At 34.2% G+C, this 25,346-nt stretch overlaps 1 protein-coding gene across 1 annotated transcript in view; it reads left to right on the top strand.

Moving 5' to 3' along the window:
- The window catches only part of SEMA3C (semaphorin 3C), a 179,290-nt gene extending 157,682 nt beyond the window's left edge, over positions 1-21,608 (top strand). The window contains exons 14-18 of the mRNA XM_050785237.1: positions 2,438-2,479; positions 5,629-5,786; positions 12,777-12,844; positions 15,016-15,146; positions 18,833-21,608. Of these exons, the coding sequence (XP_050641194.1) occupies positions 2,438-2,479; positions 5,629-5,786; positions 12,777-12,844; positions 15,016-15,146; positions 18,833-19,246 (813 nt within the window). The 3' untranslated portion in view covers positions 19,247-21,608. The remainder of the gene's footprint in view (positions 1-2,437; positions 2,480-5,628; positions 5,787-12,776; positions 12,845-15,015; positions 15,147-18,832) is intronic.
- The last annotated feature ends 3,738 nt before the right edge of the window (positions 21,609-25,346 follow it).

Raw genomic sequence — 25,346 nt, 5'->3', positions numbered from 1 at the left:
GTTAGATTTAGGTAATAAATTTTAAATGTAAAGAAATATGTAATAGAATCAAATAAAAAATTTGCAGAACTCTGGCAAGTTTCCTACTACATTATTAAATTTACAAGTTTTAATGCCAGACTAACTGGCACAGGTTCTTTGTGATTGGCATGTTAAAATTGGGCTCATAAAATGATGTTAATGATATTCAAACAAGTGCTTTTTTCATGCTTTGTTTTATAAAGAAATTGATTTTTTCACTAGATTAACCAAAATTACATTATATAGAACATTTTTTTTTTCTCATTCAACTCTGTAGGGACAACTTGGCTTGCCAAAATAATATGAAGTGCCTTATTCTGGAGTATTCTTGAAGATAGCAAAAATGTCATATAGCAGCACTTCATTTTTTATACTGAAATATCACCTTTTGATTATCAGGAAATGTTAAATTAAGTGAGCATGACATAAGCCTAAACATACATGTTACAGAAAGAAACATGAGTTATTCTGATCACGTGCTAACTACTTATGGTCTGTCATATGAGTTATGCTGGTGTTATCATCTTGAATAATAAACTCTCAGTGGAAAAACAGAGTCAGTCAGAATGCATGTGGGGACATCAGCTCAAGAGACACCAAAAAAAGTCTGAATTTTCTTACTAATGTGTGTGCCAGTGATTGATACGGCCAAGTCGGGAGACACAGTTACCGAATACAGTTACTGTCTTCAGCATGGTGTTTGTGTCACATTTCTGAGGTGGGGTAAAAATAATTGGGTGTGTATGATATACTGTGATGAGCATGTGAGGAAATAATGCATTTAAATTGAAAAGTTTTCTTAGCTAAGTGTCACACTGACGTACTGCAGAAAATTCAGTGTGACTTCGAAAAACCAGGAGCTTAGTTTTTATACAGTGCAGGACCATAATCTCTTCTTTTAGTCCTCTGTTCCACATTTTCTGGCAATAAGTCTGGTTTCCCTGAGCTTAACTAGAATTGGAAGTATAACTACTAGTAACTGTCTAGCTGATTATAAGTTGCAACATTTGTATATGTGTATATGCGTGTGTGTGCGCACATGTGCATGCACGTATTTATATGGGATGATCAAAAATTGTTGCAATGGAGAATTAAAGATACCACTGTTTTCCCTTTTAAAATGTTGGCAAATACATGCAGCTCCAGAAAGCAAAATAAATGGGGTACACTTGATTTTGAGAGCTTGTTCCCACCTGAGTTATTCAAGTAAAGCTCATGGATCTTAATCACTTTACCAGAAGTCTAATTTGTTTTTTGGTTTTTTTTTTTGAAATGGGTTTCACTCTTGTTACCTAAGCTGGAGTGCCATGGCGCAATCTTGGCTCACTGCAACCTCCACCTGCTGGGTTCAAGCGATTCTCCTGCCTTAGCCTCCTGAGTAAATGGGATTACAGGATTACAGGCATGTGCCACCACACTCAGTTAATTTTGTAGTAGAGACAGGGTTTCACCATTTTGGCCAGGCTGGTCTTGAACTCCTGACCTCAGGTGATCCGCCCACCTCAGCCTCCCAAAGTGCTGGGATTACAGGCATGAGCCACTGCACCCCACCAGAAGTCTAATTTTTAATCATTAAAAGTAACGGATAATTTTTAAGAAGTAAAGTTATGAATACTTTGCAAGCACATTACTATTTCAGAAAATTCTTAGGTTCTTTCATTCACATTTTATCAAAAGAGAACCTTTTCTAACAATATTTTTTGTTTGCAACAATGAGTATTAACTAGTATAGTTCAGCCTAATATATTATCGTTCCAAAACAGCACTGGCAGGTGAACAACAGTGTCTTATGCAGAGTGCTTGTGTTGCGGAGGAATTAGGTGGTGTACCATTCCACGTCTTCCTCCACCTGAGTCCATGGATCTGATTCTGAATTATTCATTGTATTGAATATTCCAAAAATTTCCTTTTCGGATTTTCATTTTTTGTTCTAGTACCTATATCGATACATGTGTTTTAATTACTACATTTTTTTTTTTTTTTTTTTTTTTTTTTTGAGATAGAGTTTTGCTCTTGTTGCCCAGGCTGGAGTGCAGTGGTGCAATCTCGGCTCACTGCAACCTCCGACTCCCAGGTTCAAGCAATTCTCCTGCCTCAGCTTCCCGAGTAGCTGGGATTACAGGTGCCCACCACCATGCCTGGCTAATTTTTGTATTTTTAGTAGAGATGGGGTTTTACCATGTCGGCCAGGCTGGTCTCAAACTTTAGGTATAACAACTCTATCCTTAGTTTCCAAAGAGAAAGTGTACTTTATAGACAAGTATATGCAAATGTGCATATATGACAAGTACTTTTAAAGTAGATGTGTATATAAAGAAAAATGATTTATTCTTGAGATTTAATAGAAAAAAATCTGAATGTAAAATCCTTTTAAGGAATATTTGAGCACCTAACATGTTGTTTTCTAATATTTTAGAATCATGCTCCTATAACGACAATGAAAATTTCATCTAAAAAGGTAAAAACTAAGCTATTTTATGCTCTTTGCTTATTAAAATATTTTATTATGAGACATTATATTTTATAACTTCTGAATAATTAGTTCTCGTATTAACAAAATAAATAATACCTCTGAAAGTATACCACAAAGTCACCTTTAATTTTGATGTAGAACTTACCTAGTTATTAGTGAAAGACCGAATAGGTTTATTTTTGTATAAAAGTTTGTCAGAGCAGAACATATATACAGCAAGATGTTCCAACATTTTGTATATCCGATTTTCTCAAATATTACGGTGTGTGAAGCCAACTAAAATAAAAATAATCTTTCTGAGAAGAATTTAGCATAAAGTTTGGGCTACTCTGTAATGTCACAACATTGTTAGAGGCTTGGAATGAGTCATCAATCCTCTCTTAAGTTTCTACTGTTGTCACATATTTGAAATACGCAGTGCATTCTTTTATGCTTATTTTAAAGGAAATATTATTTCCTAGGATTTAAACATGTCAAAAAAAAAAAAAAAAAGAAAAGAAAGAAAGTCTCAAATCTAAGAGTTCAGGAATTGAAAAAGAAATATTTGACTGTAATTGAAATCCTCAAATTAATTGTCAAATCTGTCCCTACACATGCAAATATACAATGATCGTGGAAATAAAAAGTACAATTCCATTATATACGTGAGCAAACCATGTACCTCTCCATTCCCAAAATGTATTATTTAAAAAAAAATTTTTAAGGTACAGAGTAATATAGTCAGAATGGAGTAGGCTTCCAAATAGGCTTGGCATGCATTTGCATCCCTATCTGACCATAATGTACGAACAAATCAAGTAACTTCACTGACCTAAGTTTCTACATTTGTAAGGTAATGCTTTTCTCACAAACAAGTTAATTTATATAAATTACCTGGAATAAAGTGGATCCTCAGTAAATGCTGTCTGTGTAAAAGCCTGAGACCTATTTTTTTTTGGAATACACAATAAAGGTTTTATGTGTTAGTACAACTGATTACATAATTCTGGAGCTCTTCACCATATTTGGTTTGTTAGAGATGAAGTAGTATTTTGTGGTCAGTCTTACACTCTTTTCACATCACTGAATTTTATTAGGGAAAATAAATAAGGTACAATGGAGCTAACGATCTCATCTGTAAAAATGTTTGTATGGTGCATAACAAACATTTTCCCAAGTAACGAGAAGCCATTCGTCATTTTGTCTAATGTCCTAGGGAGCGACTCTCAAGTCGGAATTGTCTTTGAAGTCAGCAGGGAAGCCCTTTGTTTACAGTAGTTAATGGAAAGAGAAAGTATCAGGGCAAGATTCAAAATGAACACAAAGTCATTTGTGTGGCATAGTAATCCTGTATGCAAGTTTTAACTGTAGTTACGTATTACATCTGTCTTCAACATCTTAAATTGTAGATAATTTAAAATGTCTCATTAAAACAGTGAGATTCAAGGCAAGGATAATTATTTGACTTTTTGGAAATCATTTGTACAACTGCATACTGCATCCTTTTTTCAGTGCGAGAGGACTACAAATTGTTAATGACATCTTGTGTGTATTTAAATAACTTTCTCAGTGTTTCTCATTTTATTATCCATTTTATGCTCTCTTATTTTTTTAATTTGTTCTTTTACTCCATATAACAGAAAATAGTAGGACTAATAAAAATTATATTATCTAGAATGAAACTACCTGTGTCCTACACTCAAATATACTAGTATCCTTAAAGTATTTTAATGAAGCTGATAAATTTACTGTATTACTTACTAATTTATTCAATAAACATTTATTTCAAATGTTCCTGGACAAATGGTTATTGTCAAAACATGCAGTTGTTTTCTTGTAGTTTGAATGTTTCAACTGGAGACCAGTCAATTTCAGCAAAATTTCTGAAAACTCAATTGATATGAATAAAATTATTAGATGTAATAGAGTGAGATGTGATTCAAATAACTGATTAGAATTAAAAACATATATTGATAGTTTAATTGATATTTTACCGTACTTTTTACCATTAATTAACATTCATTGAGCAAGCTATGAGCCAGAAACTATTCCAAGCATTTTATGTGGAGGAAACCCTTACAACATTTATTTCTTACAAAAAATCCATATGGTAAGTGTTATGTTATCCTCATTTTACTAATGAGGAAGCTGTGATTCAGAAAAGTTGCACAGCAAATTTGTAGCTGAGCTGAGATTTGAATCTTGGAACTCTGGTTCCAGAGCTTCAGGGCCTGGTGGACACATGGTATCTCCAGAGATTTAATCTTTAAATGTATATATATGTGCATGTATGTGTATGTGTACATGGAGGAGTACACACACACCCATACATCCACGTCTATTCAAGTTTCAGCTTACAGATTCTGTGCTAACTTGAGTTATATCAGTCCTTTGGAAAGTAAGGAGTGTCAATTAAGAGACTCATTCCTTCAACTCCTTAGAACCATATTATGCCCAGCTAAAGGAATCAAACCATTAGAAGCAGTAGACATCCTACAATTGAAAGAGGATGAAATTTTCATTCATGAGATTTTTAGGATGATGATGATCACTGGATCAAGCAGAATTTTAACACATGTATAAATATAAATACTGATATTATTCTAAATAATTATTTTTAAGTAGTTTTAATGGATAACATGCTACTTTCAAAGGCAGGTGACCAAAATGTACTTTTTTATTTCATCCAATGCTTACTATTGACCATTTTTTCCTTGTAAACTTAAAATGCCCTTTATTTTAAACCAGACTTTCTCAAATTTACAAAGTAATGTGTGGCCATACTTAAAAAATAAGAATGCTTCCTTGTGCTTTGCTAAGACACTGCATTCAAAGAAAAAAAATTCATAACTTAAATCTGTAATATATTAGCTCAAATCTGAGAGAACAATGAATCCCAATGTCTAAAACACATTACCATTCTATATGGTGCTTTGAGCTTTTCTTTTTTAACAGGAAAGTGGTAATGTTATAGGCATATTAACGTAGGAAAATTCTATTTGTTTTGGCTTTATACCCTTCTGTGCTTTGCTTCACGTTTTTAGTCGGTTCCAAAATGAATCCAAGGGTTTGTGAGCATATATTATAATGTGTTCCTGCTGAAAGTCTTCTTTTAACTTCCACATCTGAAATAAATCATCATTTTCCTTTAATAGCAACAGTTGTATGTGAGTTCCAATGAAGGGGTTTCCCAAGTGTCTCTGCATCGCTGCCACATCTATGGTACAGCCTGTGCTGACTGCTGCCTGGCACGGGACCCTTATTGCGCCTGGGATGGCCATTCCTGCTCCAGATTCTACCCAACTGGGAAACGGTGAGCACTAAACAGTTCAACATCCAAATGTATGACACCAGACAATACAGAAGTGTTTCACATCTTTAGAATTAGCTCTATTGCTGTTTCTTTAAATGACATTAAAAGTAGAAGCTGTGTTTAGCACCACACATAGTATTTGAATGAAGAAAATGGTAATGCGTTATAACTTGAGATTCTCACAGATATGGCAAGTCCAGAGTACAGTACTTTGGAAAGAGTCCTTTCTCCCTTTAGAGCTCCTCTGTAACACCTACTCCTCTAGGACCCATCAAATATTTCAAGTAGCATTTAGCTTTTTTCATTTTTTGCATCATCTAATTTATGTCTTTTTTATTTTATTTATTATTTGTTTATTTATTTTTGAGACAGAGTCTCACTTCTGTCGCCATGGCTGGAGTGCAGTGGCGCGATCTTGTCTCACTGCAACCTCCGCCTCCCGGGTTCAAGCAATTCTCTGCCTCAGCCTCCCGAGTAGCTGGGATTACAGGCACCCGCCACCATGCCCAGCTCATTTTTGTATTTTTAGTAAAGACAGGGTTCCACCATCTTGGCCAGGCTGGCCTTGAACTCCTGACCTTGTGATCCACCTGCCTCGGCCTCCCAAAGTGTTGGGATTACAGGCGTGAGCCACCGCTCCAGGCCGTCTTTTTTATTTTATATGCTTTAGTGTATCCTTAAAACCCACCTTCCTAGGATTTCTCTACATTGCTTAATTATCTTGTAAACAAGGATATAAATAATTATCTTATAATGCTGGTTCCAGTTCAAGCTACAAGAGTATTATTTCAGCATGGATACCTTGAGATTTGCTTTCAGAACCTTGATGACCATGCTTTATCCTTGGAGTGGTGACTGTGTGATTACTGGTTGGGTTAAGAAAGAAAGGCAGTCTGAGGCAGGGTACTTTTTATCCAAGTGTAAACCTAGGCGGGAAACTGCATCAACTTGTACCAAATTGGAAGGAACCATGAGTAGAGAAATTGAAAAGGAATATGCAGAATTCAGAGTCAGCCAAGGTCATAGCTATTTTCAGTTATACAGTGAGTGACATGGGTCATGATGGTGATGGGGCTAAAACCTTTGAAAATTAGGGTTAGCAGAGGGAGCAAATAGTAGCAGCCACGAGCATGAGTGATCTTTCAAGTAAAGCACTGGGGTGATGGTGCTTTATGGCTTTTATTCTCTACCTTTCTTTGAGGACCTTAACAGATTATAACAACCTTAGTGCTTTTGTGTATTAAAAGTATTCTGATCCTCTTATTCATTAGTTCAACAAATATTTTCACTGGAAATATATTTTCTAGGCATTGTTTTAGAAGCTAGGCGTATAACAGGAAAAAAGACAAAAACCTCTGTCTTCAGGAATAATGCATTCTAAAGAGAAAAGATCGATAATAAACAAATAAGGAAAACCCCTGGTATATCAAATAATAACACAATCTGTGAATTTAAAAAGGGCAGAGAAAGTAGGTATGATATGTGGTAAGCAGGAGGTTGTGAAGTTAAATGGGTGTCAAAAAGGGCCTTACTGCAGATATACTGTGTGAGCAAGGACTTGATGTGGAATGCACCAAGACATTATCGAGCAGAGTAACATTCCAGGAAGAGGGATCAAAAATCTCTAATACTGGAGGATGCCAGGATTGTTCAAGAAACAGCTCTAAAGCTAATGAGGCTGCGCTGTAATGAGAAAAAGGAATGATAGGAAGAAATGAGGTCAGAATGCCACACAATGTCAGACTTTGTAAGTAATTGAAAAGTTTTTATTTAAAGTGAAATGGAAAACAGCTGAGGAGTTTTGAACATGTGAATGATAGTGTTTGGCTTTGGTTTCAAAAGATCACTGGTTGGATTTGGCTTACTTTGAAGACCTGGTGTAGGAAGAAGTTGGAGTTAGAGGGGAAGGGGTGGCAGAAGCTGCATGACAGGAGGCTACTGCCATCATCTAGGTGAGTTATAATGGTGGCTTGTAGAGGTAGAGGTGGCAAAAAAAAATGATCTGATGCTTGACAGAGCTCACAGAATCTGTTGATGTATTTGGGTGTGGGAGGTTAGAGAAATAGAGGAGTCAAAAATGATCCAAGTTCTCAGAACTGAACATTAGGATTTATATAGATGTCACTTCCTGAGAAAGAAGAGACTGTGAAAGGAGCAGGTTTGTGGGGAGAAAGAGGATGTTACGTTAATGGTATCAATAAGATGTTCACACAGGGATATTGAGTAGGCAGTTAGAAATATGAATCTGGAGTAGAAAGGAGTGGCCTGGGCTGGATCATTTGAGATTCTTAATGGCATGAGATAGGAAGAGAACTCCCACTCTTCAAAACAGGAGTCTCATAGATGCGTTCCAAGACTCTGTGTTCCTCCATGTTAATTTAGGTGCTAGGCAGGAGGTCCCTGACTTCTTTTGATGTCTATCTAGAATTTCTAGACATCATTACTCTGATCTTTCATCTTAATATGGGGCTGGAGGCCTCAACCTGGACAGACAGTGTGAGGGAGGCAAATTTCAAATGTAATCTCACATAAGAAGTGATTTTTGTGGCCACTGTTGGTATTTTTCAACCATATTTGTTTTTCACTGCCAAATATGATAGTAGTGATATGTTAAATTACCATAATTCTTTGTAAGGCGATACTGTTTACTTGGTAAGATGCTCTGAAAATTTTCCTCTCTAGCACCTGCAATATAATCTTCAATTTATTAAGCAGATTTAGTGCTGAAGGAAGCTGAAGCACTATACTTTCCAAGGAAGAAAGGGATATGGGGACTGTAAGTGGACTTTTACCATAGTTGTATAGGTATATCAGTTATTATATAATGTAAGGGAAGTGGACATCAGTACTCCTTCTCTGCAAAGACTGGTTTTCACCAATAAGCATTTTTATGTAACAAATAATATTTCTCAAGTAAAATTCCATACTGTATATAGACTGTCATTGCTTACTAGAGATACTTTTTTACATTTTAGAAGTTGCTGCCCAATATGCACCAGCTCATTTGTTTGCATATTTTCCCACCTATTACAACCCCAAGTATCCTTTCTAAGATGTGTGCTTAAATATAGATTCTACATTGTCATTCTACCGCCACAAATTACAATTTTAATCATACTTTTTTAATAAAGAAATGAGTCTATCATACAGTTCTTTGCATTTACAATATCATGTCTGATATTAAACCATGAATAATGGGTTGAGAAGGAAAGTAGTAGCTATTTAAAGAGTTGTCTTGGCTGGGTGCAGTCGCTCACGCCTATAATCCCAGCACTTTGGGAAGCCAAGGCAGGCAGATCACTTGAGGTCAGGAGTTTGAGACCAGCCTAGCCAACATGGCAAACCCCATCTCTACTGAAAATGGAAAAAAAAAAATTAGCCCAGGCATGGTGGCAGGCATCTATAATACCAGATACTTGGGAGGCTGAGGCAGGAGAATCATTTGAACCTGGGGGCTGGAGATTGCAGTGAGCTGAGATCACGCCACTGCACTCCTGCCTGGGAGATAGAATGAGACTCTGTCTTTAAAAAAAAAAAAAAAAAAAAAGACGGGGGGAGGCTATCTTGATTATCTCCAGCAGTGCTTTAATTCTATCTTGAAAAGCCAGAAAATGCTACATATGTATAAAATATGCCTGAGGCTACCCATATTTATCTTTGACTAGCATATTGGAAGTTTCACTAAAAATATCTACAGTATTTACATTCTCCAAATTATGTCCTAACTTAGTTAAGCCTATACTTATAGTAAATGCAAAACATATTGGTGAATGAATTAACTATTTTGTAAATTCCCATATGAATTTTTGATTTTCCTTTGAAGGTAATGGATTTGAAGTATTTTTCCACATTTATTTTATTTAATAGTGTTAATTTACCTAGTTTTGTGCTGATGCCACTCTAAGCAAAACACAAAGATCACTTTGAGGATTTCATAGAAATAAAAAGCAAAAAACTGTTTTATTTGTATACAAATGGAGAAATACAGTTATACTTGGAAATTGGTGGAATCCATACTTTGACATAATGAAGTTGTTAAATATCATTGGCTCAATAGTCTGCCTTTTTAAAAAAACTATAGTAAACATGCTGGGCATGGTGGCTCACACCTGTAATCCCAGCACTTTGGGAGGCCAAGGCAGGCAGATTGCCTGAGGTCAGGAGTTGGAGACTGGCCTGGCCAACATGGTGAAACCCTGTCTTTACTAAAAATACAAAATTAGCCGGGCATGGTGGCTCATGCCTGTAATCCCAACTACTCAGGAGGCTGAGACAGGAGAGTCACTTGAACCCAAGAGGCAGAGGTTACAGTGAGCCGAGATTGCACCACTGTACTCCTGCCCGGGCAATAAGAGTGAAACTCTGTCTCAAAAACAAACAAACAAACAAAAAAAACTATAGTAAACAATAAAAGCATTTTTTTTTCCATTTTCATTCTCAAATATCTTAAATATTTGTGGTTTTGTATCAAATATTGCTGTATAGTCCCTAACATTATTTGTTCTGGATTCAGACAAGTAGTTAGAAACTTTATTTTAAGACAAGATAATCAGATCAATTTTCAAATAAATACCTTTTCTATAAAAGATTTCATTGTTTATCGAAAAGAATTTACTATTGTGTATGAAACATGGGAAACTTGAACCAAATTCCAAATCCTACATGCAATACAGTACTACTCTGCCTACGAGCATGTTTTTGTGATGCTATGTGAGTACCGTGGAAGGAATCTATACATAAAAAAGGCTCAGATGGCTGCCTTGCTGATCTCATGATTTAAGCCAAGCCATAACAGTGTTTTTTCTATATTTGAATGTCTAGAAGCTATGTGATATTGTAAATTGAGATTGCCCAGCTTGAGAGTTTGTATACATGAGTAAACCATTATATAGTGTTGATCACAGGACAATAAATTTAGCCATTGTGAATGATATTGCTTGCCTAGACGGCTGAAAACGCTCTCATGATGCTCATATAATATATATTTAGAAGTTGACTATAGTAAAATAATGCTGGACTTCAAAATATAGCAAATATTATGCAGTAAAAACTCGATATGGGAGCTATTCTAGAGTACAGTGCCATATTAATCATATTTCCTGAGAGAAAAGTGACTAACACTTTCACTGTTGTGTGTTTGTGTGTGTACAGAAATATACAGCTGGTAAGGGTCACGGGACTTTGGAAAAGGAATACCTAAGTGGTACAAAATTTTATACCTATTCTGCCATAAGTAGATTTATAAAGTCTGTTGTGTACATGAAGTAATGTTTTCTTTAGCTAGAAAATGAGCTTTTTTCACTATCAATGACTTTGAGATTAATTTTTCTTTGTAAGTTTAATAACCACTGTGTACTTTTAATATTTCTGTTCTTGCTGAATATTTTTATTTATCTTTAAAAGTATTAAGAAAGACTTAGCATTTAACCCAATTAAGTGATATGCTCAGTCACGTATTGATAGTAAGCAATCAATTTAGGCTGGTATTCACAATATTTAAAGAGTCACCTTCTTCTGACTTTTAACAATGTTTGATGCCTTGCTCAGATGATTTCAGTTGCTCCACTTCGATTTCTTAGACGATGTAATACCACTGAAAGTAAGGTACTTAGTGCATCTGAAACTCACGAAATTAAATAATTTAATACAACTTAAAACTTTTATTTAAATAATGACCAGTTTGCAAACAATGTAACTTTTTTTTTTTTTTTTGAGATGGAGTCTCACCCTGTGGCCCAGGTTGGAGTGCAGTGGCATGATCTCGGCTCACCACAACCTCTGCCTCCTGGGTTCAAGCAATTCTCCTGCCTCAGCATCCCAAGTAGCTGGGACTACAGGCATGCACCACCATGCCCGGCTAATTTTTGTATTTTTTGTAGAGACGGGGTTTTACTATGTTGGCCAGGCTGGTCTTGAACTTCTGACCTCGTGATCTGCCCGCCTTGGCCTCCTAAAGTGCTGGGATTACAGACGTGAGCCACCACATCTGGCTTAATGTAACTAAAATGTCGAAATGCTTTAAGCTAACAATACATAACAACTAAATGCAAAGGATGAACCTTGATTGGAAGCTAGTTAACTTAAAAGAAATCCATAAAAGAGATTTTGGGAACTAGAGAAATTTTAATATAGAATATGCATTAGATTATGTTGTTAAATATCAATATATTTAGGATGATAATTATATTGTTATGTTGAAAGATTACTTGTTGAAAAATACATACTAAAGCACTTACAGGTGAAGCATTATTGTGTCTGTAACTTATTTTCTAAAGGCTTTCATAGGTGTGGATCCATAATATATACATGATATGTACTTACATGTAAGAAAGAAATTAATGTGGCAAAATATAACAATTTGTGAATCTAGGTATACGAGTATTCATTTTACTCATATCTCAACTTTTCTGTAGACTTGAAATTTTCAAAATAAAAAGTTGGGGACAACATGCTTATTCTAGTAAATGAAATTAACTTTTTATTAAATGTCCCTATTTTTATCTTTATTGCTTATTTCAGAAAAGTTTTAATATATCTAGAAACAGAAAACATTGACTTTTGTAAGAAACAAGTATGTTTATTTAAGACAAACTATTATAAAAAGAAAAATGCTAGTGAGTTTATACTTTGGAGGTTATAGATTTAGAAAATTTAGGCTGAATTTCTCTAAACTAAACATTTACACTATTAATTAGAGAAGGTAGCATTTACTCAGGATATGCATGCAACAGGAGATTCAGAGCCATTCCATCCTGAATGTAGATGGAAAAACTTATTCAGATTGAAAAGCAAAGATAAGTAACCCCCCCCCCATTATTGATGAATTGTATAAGAAATGTGAGATAGCTACATCAATCAGAACTCTTTTTAAAAATTTTTATGAAAGCTTAGCAATAAAAAGGATGCAACGTTTAAAATTACAGTGTTTTAAGAGTGGTGTAATTGGCAGTGATAATTCTCAGTCACTTTTATGTATTTCTGCACTTACAGGAGGAGCCGAAGACAAGACGTGAGACATGGAAACCCACTGACTCAATGCAGAGGATTTAATCTAAAAGGTATTAAAAGTGAGCAATGGCCAATCTCAGTGCACAGTGGCAATGCTCCGTGTCACATTTCAGTAAGGGAAAACATTGTCATAGATTCAAACGTTTCACTTTCAAAAATATTTATTATAACATTCTGTGTATTTATATATGGTAATTAAAACTTAAAGGCTTTTTGTGTGTATACTGAGAATCATGAAAAACAAATGTCTCGGAACACATATACTTCAAGTATGTTAGCTGGAAGATCTTTCACACAGATTGTAATTACAGATTTTCTTAGCTACTATTTTCGTTCTAAAGAAAACCTATTTTCCATTTTGAGATTTACCACCGAAGAACCTTTAGAACAGCATTTTTCTTTACTGCAGTAAATATACATAACATAACATTTACTATTTTAACCATTTTAAGGTTTACAGTTCTGTGGCATTAAGCATATTTACATTGTTGTGCAACATACTGCCAGCCACATCTGGATATTTTTCATCTTTCCCAACTGAAACTAGACCTATTAAATACCACCTAACCATTACCTCTTCCCTCCAGCCCTTAGAAACCGCCATTCTACTTCTTTACGAATTTCTTATGAATTCAACTACTCTAGATACCTCCTATAGGTGGAATTATACAATATTTGTCCTTTTGTGACTGACTTATTTCACTTAAACCGAAAGTCTTCAAGGTCCATTCATATTGTAGCATATATCACAATTTTCTTCATGTTTAAGGCTGAATTATATTTTGTCATGTGTGTATTTATTGTGTGTGTGTGTGTATATATACATATATATGTACATATGTATGTAGGTAAGCCACATTTTGTTTATCGATTCATCCATCACTTGGTTTACTTCCATCTTTTGGCTATAGTGAGAATCCTGCTGTGAACATGGGTGTACTACAATGCCTGTTGACAATCCTGCCTTGTGTCCTTCAATTAAACTAATTCCATCCTTCCCATTCTGACATGGAGTTACCATGTTACAATACTTTCCCTTCCTCAGTCCCACCAAATAAAAATATTTCCAAGAAGACCTTCCTTGTGGCTCACCAAGGTGCTACAGATATGCTGTTTCAAAAATTAACAGTGAGACTCCTATTTCTAATCCCTTTGAGTCTGTGCTTTCCTGTAGTAAAAAATGACATTCTTTTTACTATTCTAACTGCAAAGAGCAAATTAAGACAGATTTTGCTTACTTGTTCCATACATCTAGTTGAGTGAATAAATTCAAGTTACCATTTCTCCATTTGCAATTTTATAAAAGTGTATCAGTTCCCATCAGTAGTAGTTGTCATAGTGGTAAGAATAATGGCAGTGGAGGTAACATCAAACAAATATTAATGCTGACTTTGTGTCAGAACCTGAGCTCAGTGTTTTTTAATGATTATTTCACTCAATGCTTAAAAAAAACCATACTAGAGTCCTATTATTCCTGCTTTATTAGTGAGGATTCTGTTCACATCTAAGCTACCATATGGCAATACTAAATGTTTTGCCTAATTTAATACTTTTACTGAGAACCCTATGTAAAAATGCTATAATCCATGTTTTAGAGATGAGTAAAACTAAAGCACAGAGACATCAAGTAACTTGTCTAAGTTGACACAGCCGGTAGTGGTAAGGTCAGGATTTTACCCTACGTTCCACTGATTCTGAAGACAGTGTTCTCAATCACTGCATTCCACCAAGGCCACAGCTTTCTTTCTGCCCTTTCCCAGTGCTTACCTGTTTCCTCTATATGACACTGAGGATGGACTTTAGGAATGGGATAGACCTGGCTTCGGTATTGCCTGACACATTCACTAAAGTGTATTTCCTCATAACTCACAGCCTCAGTTTGCTCAGCTGTGAAAAGTTGAGAAAATGTGGCAGGAGTATTGTAATAATTAAGTTAACAAAGTAATATTAACAACAATCCTTGGTGTAGAGTAATTCTTGAATAAACATGATTTTATCAACATTACCTTAATTCACAGTCTCTCCTTCCCTTTACATAAACAAAACAAGTAAACAACGTATCCTACTTTGCTTGTTAAATGATTATCACTGCTTTTTACTGGCTGCCAAAATTGTTCACAATTTTGTATAAAAATAATCATGTATATAGCATTTTTACAGGAGAATGTGCTCTAAATTCAGTTGTGTTCTTTCTTTCTCGCCTTTTATTTTTGCCTGCTAGCATACAGAAATGCAGCTGAAATTGTCCAGTATGGAGTAAAAAATAACACCACTTTTCTGGAGTGTGCCCCCAAGTCTCCGCAGGCATCTATCAAGTGGCTGTTACAGAAAGACAAAGACAGGAGGAAAGAGGTGAGTAAAGCAGCACAGCAGCAATCCATCAGGGCTTCGGAGAGAACATTAAATCAACGTCCCTCGGTGAGGCTCAGATCTAAGGAAAAAGGAAAGGCATATGATCATCTTTTATGTCTTTGGGATGACAAGTGCCACTTTCCTTAAAATCCTTTGTCCTAAGAATTGATGGGTTAATTAGAAATTCTCTCTGCCTGCTCACCTCTGTAACATGGTGATTGAAACAAGAGCCTGGGCACTAAGACAGTGGTACTGATGTGAGGAAACATTCCTAAAAGAAACAAGATGTGTGCAAATCCAGAAGCCAAGTTTTCACACAACAGCACCTTTGTGTGATTCACAAGATAAAAGGGGGCTTTTTAAAAAAAGTTTAATTTTCCTCAGCAAGAAAGTACACTGAACTATAACCTTCATGACAAAGAGCGTTTTTTCTGCTCTGTGGTAATCTGTTTCCATTGCTTTATTATTCATAACTCTTGTGCTTTGGTTAGGTAATATATGGAATCATTGTTTATGAGACCATTGCCTTTATTTAGTGATATGGAAAAAGTCCTTAGATTTTCAAATAAAAACACGCTTACTGAAACTTTTCATGGATTGGAAAGAGCTGGGTTTTTTGAAATAAGGGAGACATTGTAAAATGGCATAGGGTGATATATTGTAAATAATGAATTTCGTAATATCGATGTCATGTTGTCCTGACAAATGAGATGATAAAAATATATATGTATATTTAAAGCCTTAGGGAGGTCTAAAACATACCATCATTTGTGCATCATAAAGTCTGATGGAGCCAAGGGGGAAGTGGAGCCTTCTGCATTTATGTGTATTCTTCTGTTGTGGGCAATTTGGTTACTACATTTAAGTTAATTAAGGGTATGTAGACTGAGTACCGCCTTAAGCTGTAGAACACAGATACTGCATCAACATTACTGATATAAATGTTGGTTTCATATGCAAAATACTTTCCGACTCTCAGACTTGTCTACCCAAATATCTTATGAACTGTTTCGGAAATTATGTGTCCCTCATTACTGGAATATTACACCATAAGCAGATGACTACTTGCAGGAGGAAATTGAATTATCTGGAGGAAAGATGAGCTAGTTGGACATCAGAGTCCCATCACTCTTCCAAAGCCTATCATGCTAACAATACTTTTAGAAAGATTTTAATCATGAAAATTATTGAGATCTTTTTTCTTTGCTGTAAAATCTGTTATCAAAGAAGTCTTGACATTTCTGCAGTCAAATTAATTTTCAACTATTTTGAATGGATATGGATTATAATAATTAGCTTGCAGAGTAACCTGGGTTAGAAGTCATAATGTGTGATGATGATTACTATACACAAGTGAGCTGTTAGGCCAGGGCAGGAACACAAGGATATTAACAGTCCTTCCAGAAAAAGCCTATAGGTATATATGTGAATTGGGTAATACTGAAACAAGGATCAACTAAAAAGTAATTTTCTTTTCTTCAGTAAAAAGTTCAATAGAATAATATATAAGTGAATATAACATCTATGATTTAAAATAAGTATATATATTTGAATATCTGCCATATAAATTAATAGTAAAATGTAAATGGAATGTTAAGGATTTATTCCCTCTAATAATATTTCCAAAGTTCTATTTCAGAATGCTCAAGAATATGGAGACTCAAATATTACTATTTGACTTTCTTTCTCAATCTCAAAAACATAAGAATTTAATAATTTAATATTGCAATAACATTAGCTCTAACACAAGTATGAAAGTCTGTTTTGTTCAGAATTTAAGCAGAGCACAATTTTACTTATTCTTAAACTATTAATATTTTATTAAACTTATTGTGATCCTTTCTATTTTAAGAAAACATATGCTTCTCACTCATATTACTGTGTAAACATTAATCATTTTTTTAAGTAAGACAAATGATAAAAGCTCACAGAGCAAAGGCAAATCGTTCATACTAAGTAGCATAAAGTGAAAACTGAAAGCCCTCCTCCACTTCAATACTTATCACTTTTAATATCTATTGAATAATACTAATACTTATTGAATAATACTAATACTTATGGAATAATAATTACTCAGTTCTTATTCCCACTGCCCAGAGTAAGATTCCCAAGACTTATATATTTCTCCAAATATGTTCCATAGTTTTCTTCCCCTACACACACACAACACTCACACACACACACACACACACACACACACACACAGACCCTGCTTGAATATCAGTACATGTGATTCAATGTCATATTTCCTGGCTGCATAATATTCCATCATGTGAATATACTGTAAGTGTTTTTTTTTCAAAGCCATCTATTTGTTAGATAATTTCTTGTTTTCCTCTTATCAAAAACACCTGCACACATGTGAGAGTATATATTCTAGATAAATTCCTAAAATGTAATTGTGCCAAATATTATATACATGTTTAATGGATTTACCATATTGGACTCAAAATATTTTCCCAATTTTGCACAAATAGGATAACATTTCTTTTTTCTTTAATTTCTGAATGTATTTATACATGATTTGTTTTTGAGGGACATTTAAACTTAGTAAAATTAATTAATGTCAAAATTTTTTCTTCCTCCAAGTGACTCTCTCTTTTCTAGTTCTGTTCTATTATCTGTCTTTTAATACTATACTTGCCTTTTTGTGTGTTTTTTTTGTGTGTGTGTGTGTGTGCACAAACCAATTGATCTTTGATTCAGATATTATTAGTCATATCTTGTCCATTTGCACAGAACTTTATCATTTAGGAAAACATTTAACATGCATTATCTAATTTTGATTTTGATCAAATTTCTTTTTTCTTCAATGAAAGAGTATTCTTGAGTATACGTGTCAAAGAACCTCTTACCACTTACGTTTTTATCTATTCATTGGCAATACTACAGGTGGAACTGTAAGGAAGGTTTCAAGCATTTACTGATACCCAGTAAATAATCATTTTTCCAGTAAAATCTATAAAGCAATTAAATATTAATTCATAGCTTTTTATTACCTTTCCTTGTAAAGTAAAACCACTTACAGGACTTAAAAGATGATGACATCCCAGCTAATTTTTAGACATTGTTTATTTGGGGATAATTGAAAAAGGCCCTTGATAATGTTCAAAATTCTGCCTCTGCTTATGTATTTTTTATTTAGAAGAACATTCCTTCATTGAAACAAAAAGATAAAATTCACCCTTTAATTGTGGCTTCATGTTTTTACTAGTGAGTACTTTTTATAAATATAAAAGACTAGAACACCAGGATGGAATAGATATTTTAAAGTATCTGTGAGTTTCATTTACATATATTGACTGTGATTCTAATTTCAAAGGCAACCACAATTTTGTGCTTATATATGGAGAAACTTCTTCTATCCAGGGGAAAGCACTTTAAGCTGTTTTTGCCAATATGGATAATATCTTCACCCTGTCTTTATTAGATTCAATACCCCTGTGACAGTGTGACAAGATCTCCTGTGTGGTTTTTTTTTGTTTGTTTGTTTGTTTGTTTGTTTGTTTTTTTATTTAAAGGCAGTGGAACTGACCAAAATTTCGTGTCCACTGAGAAAGATGCTAAGTAGTACTCAATACTTTTTTCCCAAATCTGTGAAAGTTGACACTATTCTGTATATGTTGGTCATAATCTAAGGAAATGTAATGTTCAGTTTCAGTAACTTTAATGTGTCTCTCTTTTAGGTTAAGCTGAATGAACGAATCATAGCCACTTCACAGGGACTCCTGATCCGCTCTGTTCAGGGTTCTGACCAAGGACTTTATCACTGCATTGCTACAGAAAATAGTTTCAAGCAGACCATAGCCAAGATCAACTTCAAAGTTTTAGATTCAGAAATGGTGGCCGTTGTGACTGACAAATGGTCCCCATGGACCTGGGCCAGCTCTGTGAGGGCTTTACCCTTCCACCCGAAGGACATCATGGGAGCATTCAGCCACTCAGAAATGCAGATGATTAACCAATACTGCAAAGACACTCGGCAGCAACATCAGCAGGGAGACGAGTCACAGAAAATGAGAGGGGACTATGGCAAGTTAAAGGCCCTCATCAATAGCCGGAAAAGTAGAAACAGGAGGAATCAGTTGCCAGAGTCATAATATTTTCTTATGTGGGTCTTATGCTTCCATTAACAAATGCTCTGTCTTCAATGATCAAATTTTGAGCAAAGAAACTTGTGCTTTACCAATGAGAATTACTGAAAAAGGTAATTACTCCTAAAGTGAGTTTTACATGAACTGAAATGAGCATGCATTTTCTTGTATGATAGTGACTAGCACTAGACATGTCATGGTCCTCATGGTGCATATAAATATTTAACTTAACCCAGATTTTATTTATATCTTTATTCACCTTTTCTTCAAAATCGATATGGTAGCTACAAAACTAGAATTGTTGCATCCCTCAATTGAATGAGGGCCATATCCCTGTGGTATTCCTTTCCTGCTCTGGGGCTTTAGAATTCTAATTGTCAGTGATTTTATATATGAAAACAAGTTCCAAATCCACAGCTTTTACATAGTAAAAGTCATAAATGCATATGACAGAATGGCTATCAAAAGAAATATAAAAGGAAGAAGGCATTTAAAATTGTGTGAAAACATGAGTTATTCATAAAGAGAAAATGATGAGTTTATATGGTTCCAATGAAATATTTTATTTTTTTTTTTAAGATTGTAGAAATAATCAGTTACCAGTATCTGTCATTGACCTTTGTTTCCTTATTCAGGAAGATAAAAATCAGTAACCTGCTCCATGAAGATACTTGATGGGAGTTATATCAGTGAAGCAGTTCGGCTTATATTCTTGTTATCACCTTCCAAACAAAAGCATTTACATTTTTTGGAAGTTATTTAATTTATTTTAGACTCAAAGAATATAATCTTGCACTGTTCAGTTATTACTGTTTGTTCTCTTATTTCCTAGTCTGTGTGGCAAATTAAAAAATATAAGAAGGAAAAATCTTTGAAGTATTAGACTTCTAAATAAGGGGTGAAATCATCAAAAAGAAAAATCAAAGTAGAAACTACTAATTTTTAAAGAGGAATTTATAACAAATGTGGCTAGTTTTCAACTTCAGTACTCAAATTCAATGATTGATTCTCCCTTTTATTAAAACCAGTCTCAGATATCACACTGATTTTTAAGTCAACACTATATATTTTATGATCTTTTTGGTGTGATGGCAAGGTGCTTGTTATGTCTAGAAAGTAAGAAAACAGTATGAAGAGACATTCTTTCTTTCAAAAGGTAATGGTACTATGTTCACTGGTCTCTAAGTGTAAATGTAGTAAGTTTTGTGATGAATAAAATAATTATCTCCCAATTGTATGTTTGAATAATTTTATTAGAAAAATTCCATACTGAAATTATTTTCTCCAAATAAAAATTAGATGGAAAAATGTGAAAAAAATTATTCATGTTCTCATATATATTTAAAAAACACTACTTTTGCTTTTTTATTTACCTTTTAAGACATTTTCATGCTTCCAGGTAAAGACAGATATTGTACCATGTACCTAATCCAAATCTTGTATAAAAATTTTATTTATAGTTAATAATCTATGATGAAGGTAATTAAAGTAGATTATGGCCTTTTTAAGTATTGCAGTATAAAACTTCAAAAACTAAAGTCATTGTCAAAATGAATATGATTATTAGTCAGAATATCAGAATATGATTCACTATTTAAGTTATCATAAATTATGATAATATATGAGGAGGCCTCGATATGGCAAAAATAGTTAAAATGTATAACATAACACCAAACTTCATTTTTAAAAAAATCTGTTGTTCCAAATGTGTATAATTTTAAAGTAATTTCTAAAGCAGTTTATTATAATGGTTTGCCTGCTTAAAAGGTATAATTAAACTTTTCTCCTCTACATTGACACATAGAAATGTGTCAGTGTAAAGCCAAAACCATCTTCTGTGTTTATGGCCAATCTATTCTATGTCCAAAGTTAAAAGTAAAATTGTTTTAGAGTCACAGTTCCCTTTGTTTCACATAAGCCCAAATTGATAGACAGTAAGGGTGTTTAGTTTTATACTATATTTGTGCTATTTAATTCTTTATATTTTCACAATTATTAAATTGTGTATACTTTCATTACTTTTAAAAATGTAGAAATTCTTCATGAACATAACTCTGCTGAATGTAAAAGAAATTTTTTTTCAAAAATGTTAATGTATACTACTGGTGGTTGATTGGTTTTGTTTTGTGTAGTTTGACAATTCAGGACTTAATATCTTTTCCATTTGTATTGTACATAAAATTTTCTAGAAATACACTTTTTTCCAAAGTGTAAGTTTGTGAATAGATTTTAGCATGATGAAACTGTCATAATGGTGAATGTTCAATCTGTGTAAGAAAACAAACTAAATGTAGTTGTCACACTAAAATTTAATTGGATATTGATGAAATCATTGGCCTGGCAAAATAAAACATGTTGAATTCCCCAACTATGTTTCTAGCCTTTATTTTTAATGTAGGATTAACTTACTTGTTAGCATGATACAACCTACTGAATTCATATGATTTTTAAATATTCCTTTATCCATTTTTGTGAAGGTAATACATCTATTTCAAGATTTAAATTGCAGAAAGATGCACATATAAAGCTCTCCCAGTACCAATAGCCCTCATTTATTTGAGTCCCAACCCAAAGGACATCCAATATCATCCATTTTCTGTGTATACTTCCAAACAAATACATATTTGTTTTCTCCCAATATTGTACATCCATACACATCTACAGATACTTATTCAGAGTATGTTGTGTCTACATTGGAAAAAATACACAGTTTAGGAATGCACGGTCTTTGGAGCCAGATTGCTTGCATTTGAATCCAGACTAACTGTCTTATTCTGGGAAAGTTTTAAAATTCTGCCTTCCTTTCCTATACAAGTTCATACCAGTAAAGCATTAGGACAGAACATTTTACATGGTAAGTATTCAATAAATGTCTTAACGTTGCCTTATTTAGAAGGCATCATTTTGCTAGAACAAGAAGGAATGTTTCAGTTGTATTCTATGGCAAGTTAAATACCAATGATCTAAGTGGGGAAACTGCAGTCATTGGGTTAGGTAACACCTTATCAGGTAAAATGAGCCTTTAATAAATTAGAGGAAAGAAACCACAGATTAACTCATAATCCAGTTAACACATTTGAATGGCAGACCTATTACAGCTTTCTTCTACCTCTGGGTTTTCAATCTTTTATAATGTCAGTGAAGAAAAAACCACAAAAATTAAAAGTTGTCTTAACAGGTCTTCCAACTTAACAATTCTGCACTACTCACTAATTGCTTCATTATTTCTCAGTATCTCCTTGCTTATGGTTCAACTTAACTTGAGTTTTAAAATATTTGATGTGTTTCTTATAATTTTAATGTGCTGCTGATTTATGTCTTTTACCTAAGTGAAAATTTTTAAGAAAATGGTAACAGTTTCCTACGTGTATTCTGCTAGCTAAAGTCAAGAGAAACATTCAGCTTGTTTTGCAGCCTGTTAAAAAGCTTTAGTCTAGACAAAAAAATAAGCAGACTAAGTAAGAAAAAATGTTTATTTAACCAGAGACATTGAGAATTTTATTGAATTCCATGTGTGATGACAAAGCTGCAGATTACTGTGGAATTTTTTTTTTTAAGAGTTTATCCTAGTAACCTTTTAGCCAACCACCTTTTGCACAAGAATGCAGGCCCCTCCACAAAATTAAAACCACCACGAATTCTACTGGCATGCATGCCAATTGGTGAAATTCATTGTCAATAAGTTGTTTTTCTTAAGGGACCTCTGGTATACATTTTAATTTTTATGGTTTCCTTCATAGTACACAGGTTACCTTCATAGTACACAGGTATGAGAGTTGGAAGAACCAGCTCCAAGATTTAAAAAAAAAAAAAAAAAAATGCCATCTTCATTCTAGTGACTCTAATGTATTTGTCTATTCACCTCATAAAATACTACTTTCCACATAGTTTAAATTGTGTATTTCTCAGGGCTATTATGTTGCCATGCTTGAGTGTTACTTACATAAAGTGCTATTAAAGAATGACATTATAACAAACACATTAAAACTGTTTATGTGAGGTTACCTCTCAACCTCCAAGTACAAAAGCAGGGTGAAGTTCTATTCCTTTAGTGTTCTTTTTAATTCTCTGAATTATTCACACAAAAAAAGTTACCCAAGTACTTTATGAGATCATAAACAAAATTATTTCTGCAAGGCAGAATGAATATATGATAGAATTATGAAAAAGGTCATTCCTATTGTTCCTCTGGATATTTTTCAATATACAAATTATCCTTGGCTCATGAGATAAAAGGAATTTCTCACTTTCTTAGGACTTTTCAAAATAAGAAAAGTTATATGTTTTAACTTTTTCCTTTATTACTGATTCTGGGGATAAACTGTATTCATCTTTACTTCTCTGTCAAATCATGAATAGTCAAACAGAGAAATTATACCTGTAAATTACCTTCCTTTGAGTTGATGTGAACTGGAAGTGTTGTAAGCTGTGGTTCTGTATTGACAGCTTGTCTCGTGTAGGAAAAGCAGACCACAGAAAACAATAAAATGAAGGAGATGCTCCCCAAGCCCCACCAGCCTGGCACATTCAGCAGAATCCCAGTGATGTTTTCATGTACACATATGTATGTGTATATGTATATACAGATTACATACCCACAAATCCACACACCAGCTATATTCAGTGTATTCATTATTCCAAAATGAGCCCCAATTTCTGCTTCAAGTTCCCATTCCAGCTTCTCCACTTATAAGTGATATAAACTGGAACAGTTATTTAATCCCTCTTGATGAATTGTCACTTTCTCTAAAATTGGAATTATAATATCTATCCCATGTGGTAGTTATGTTGTGAGAATAAAATACATGGAGTTCTTCCAGCGTATGCTATTATTTTTAAATCAGGAGAGCAAAACCATTTTTTTCATTTGAGCATTTTTCTCTTTTTCATCAGATTGCATCTACATAGTTCAGTTGATATTTCATGTCATTTATCCATATTGCATATTGACGTCTATGATAACATCAGTTTTTCCATTTAACTTTGTTACCGGTTCACGAAGGTCTTCTATGCTGTCTCTTATTTCTAATGCAAAGCCTGTTCAGGGCAAGTGAGCTTTCCACTATGTCCAAACATGCTTTAGAGGAATAGGAATTTTTCTGTTATTCCTGCACCATTCTGGGAGACAATTTGAGCCTCTCCGGCCCAAAACCACCAAGATACGTCTGTGTTGTTTGCCCCTCAGAGATCTTGTACCTTGCCAGGACACAAACGCAGAAGTGAGGTAGAAACAGAACCCAGAAATCCCTATATACTTACCATCCACCTCCACCAACTCACTCTTCATTGCCTTGGTTCTCTGGAGCAAGGATTATCCATTGAATATCACCCATGAGCTTGAAAAGTAGATTTCAACCTTTGTCACTCAAGTACTTAAAAGAGAATTTTGAAAAGTTATGTAGCCACTAAATCATTTTTAAGTTAAAAACTAACTTTCTTATTATACGTTTCCATAGTTGCAAAGCATATAACTTTCAGTATAATATCAATTTCAAACTTTTAAAATAACATAGTTACATCTCTTTATAAATGACAGCAATGAAATCAAAATATTATAGGAATTTGGTACTCAACATCATATTTTAAAATAATGAAAAACAATCCAACTTTAACCATTTTTAACAGCCCGAAATTTTATATTATTTCTATTTCTTCTTATTCATATTTCTATTCCACTTGCTTCAAACATTTTTATCCTGATACAGCAAGTCTTATATTTTAAGTTATTTTATTGATTACTATCACACAAATGTGAAACAAAAATACGTATATTTAATTCTTATTTAAGAATGTAGGCCAGGCGCAGTGGCTCACGCCTGTAATCCCAGCACTTTGGGAGGCCGAGGCAGGTGGATCACCTGAGGTCAGCTGTTCGAGACCAGCCTGGTCAACATGGTAAAACCCCGTCTCTACTAAAAATACAAAAATTAGCCAGGCGTGGTGGTGCATGCCTGTAATCCCAGCTGCTCAGGAGACTGAGGCAGGAGAATCACTTGAACTTGGGAAGCAGAGGTTGCAGTGAGCAGAGATTGTGTCACTGTACTCCAGCCTGGGCAACAGAGTGAGACTCATTCTCAAAAAAAAAAAAAAAAAAATCCTCCAAGTA

Source organism: Macaca thibetana, chromosome 3, assembly GCF_024542745.1.
Source record: "Macaca thibetana thibetana isolate TM-01 chromosome 3, ASM2454274v1, whole genome shotgun sequence".
NCBI classification, from domain to species: domain Eukaryota; kingdom Metazoa; phylum Chordata; class Mammalia; order Primates; family Cercopithecidae; genus Macaca; species Macaca thibetana.
This window is presented reverse-complemented; position numbering and strand designations above follow the sequence as displayed.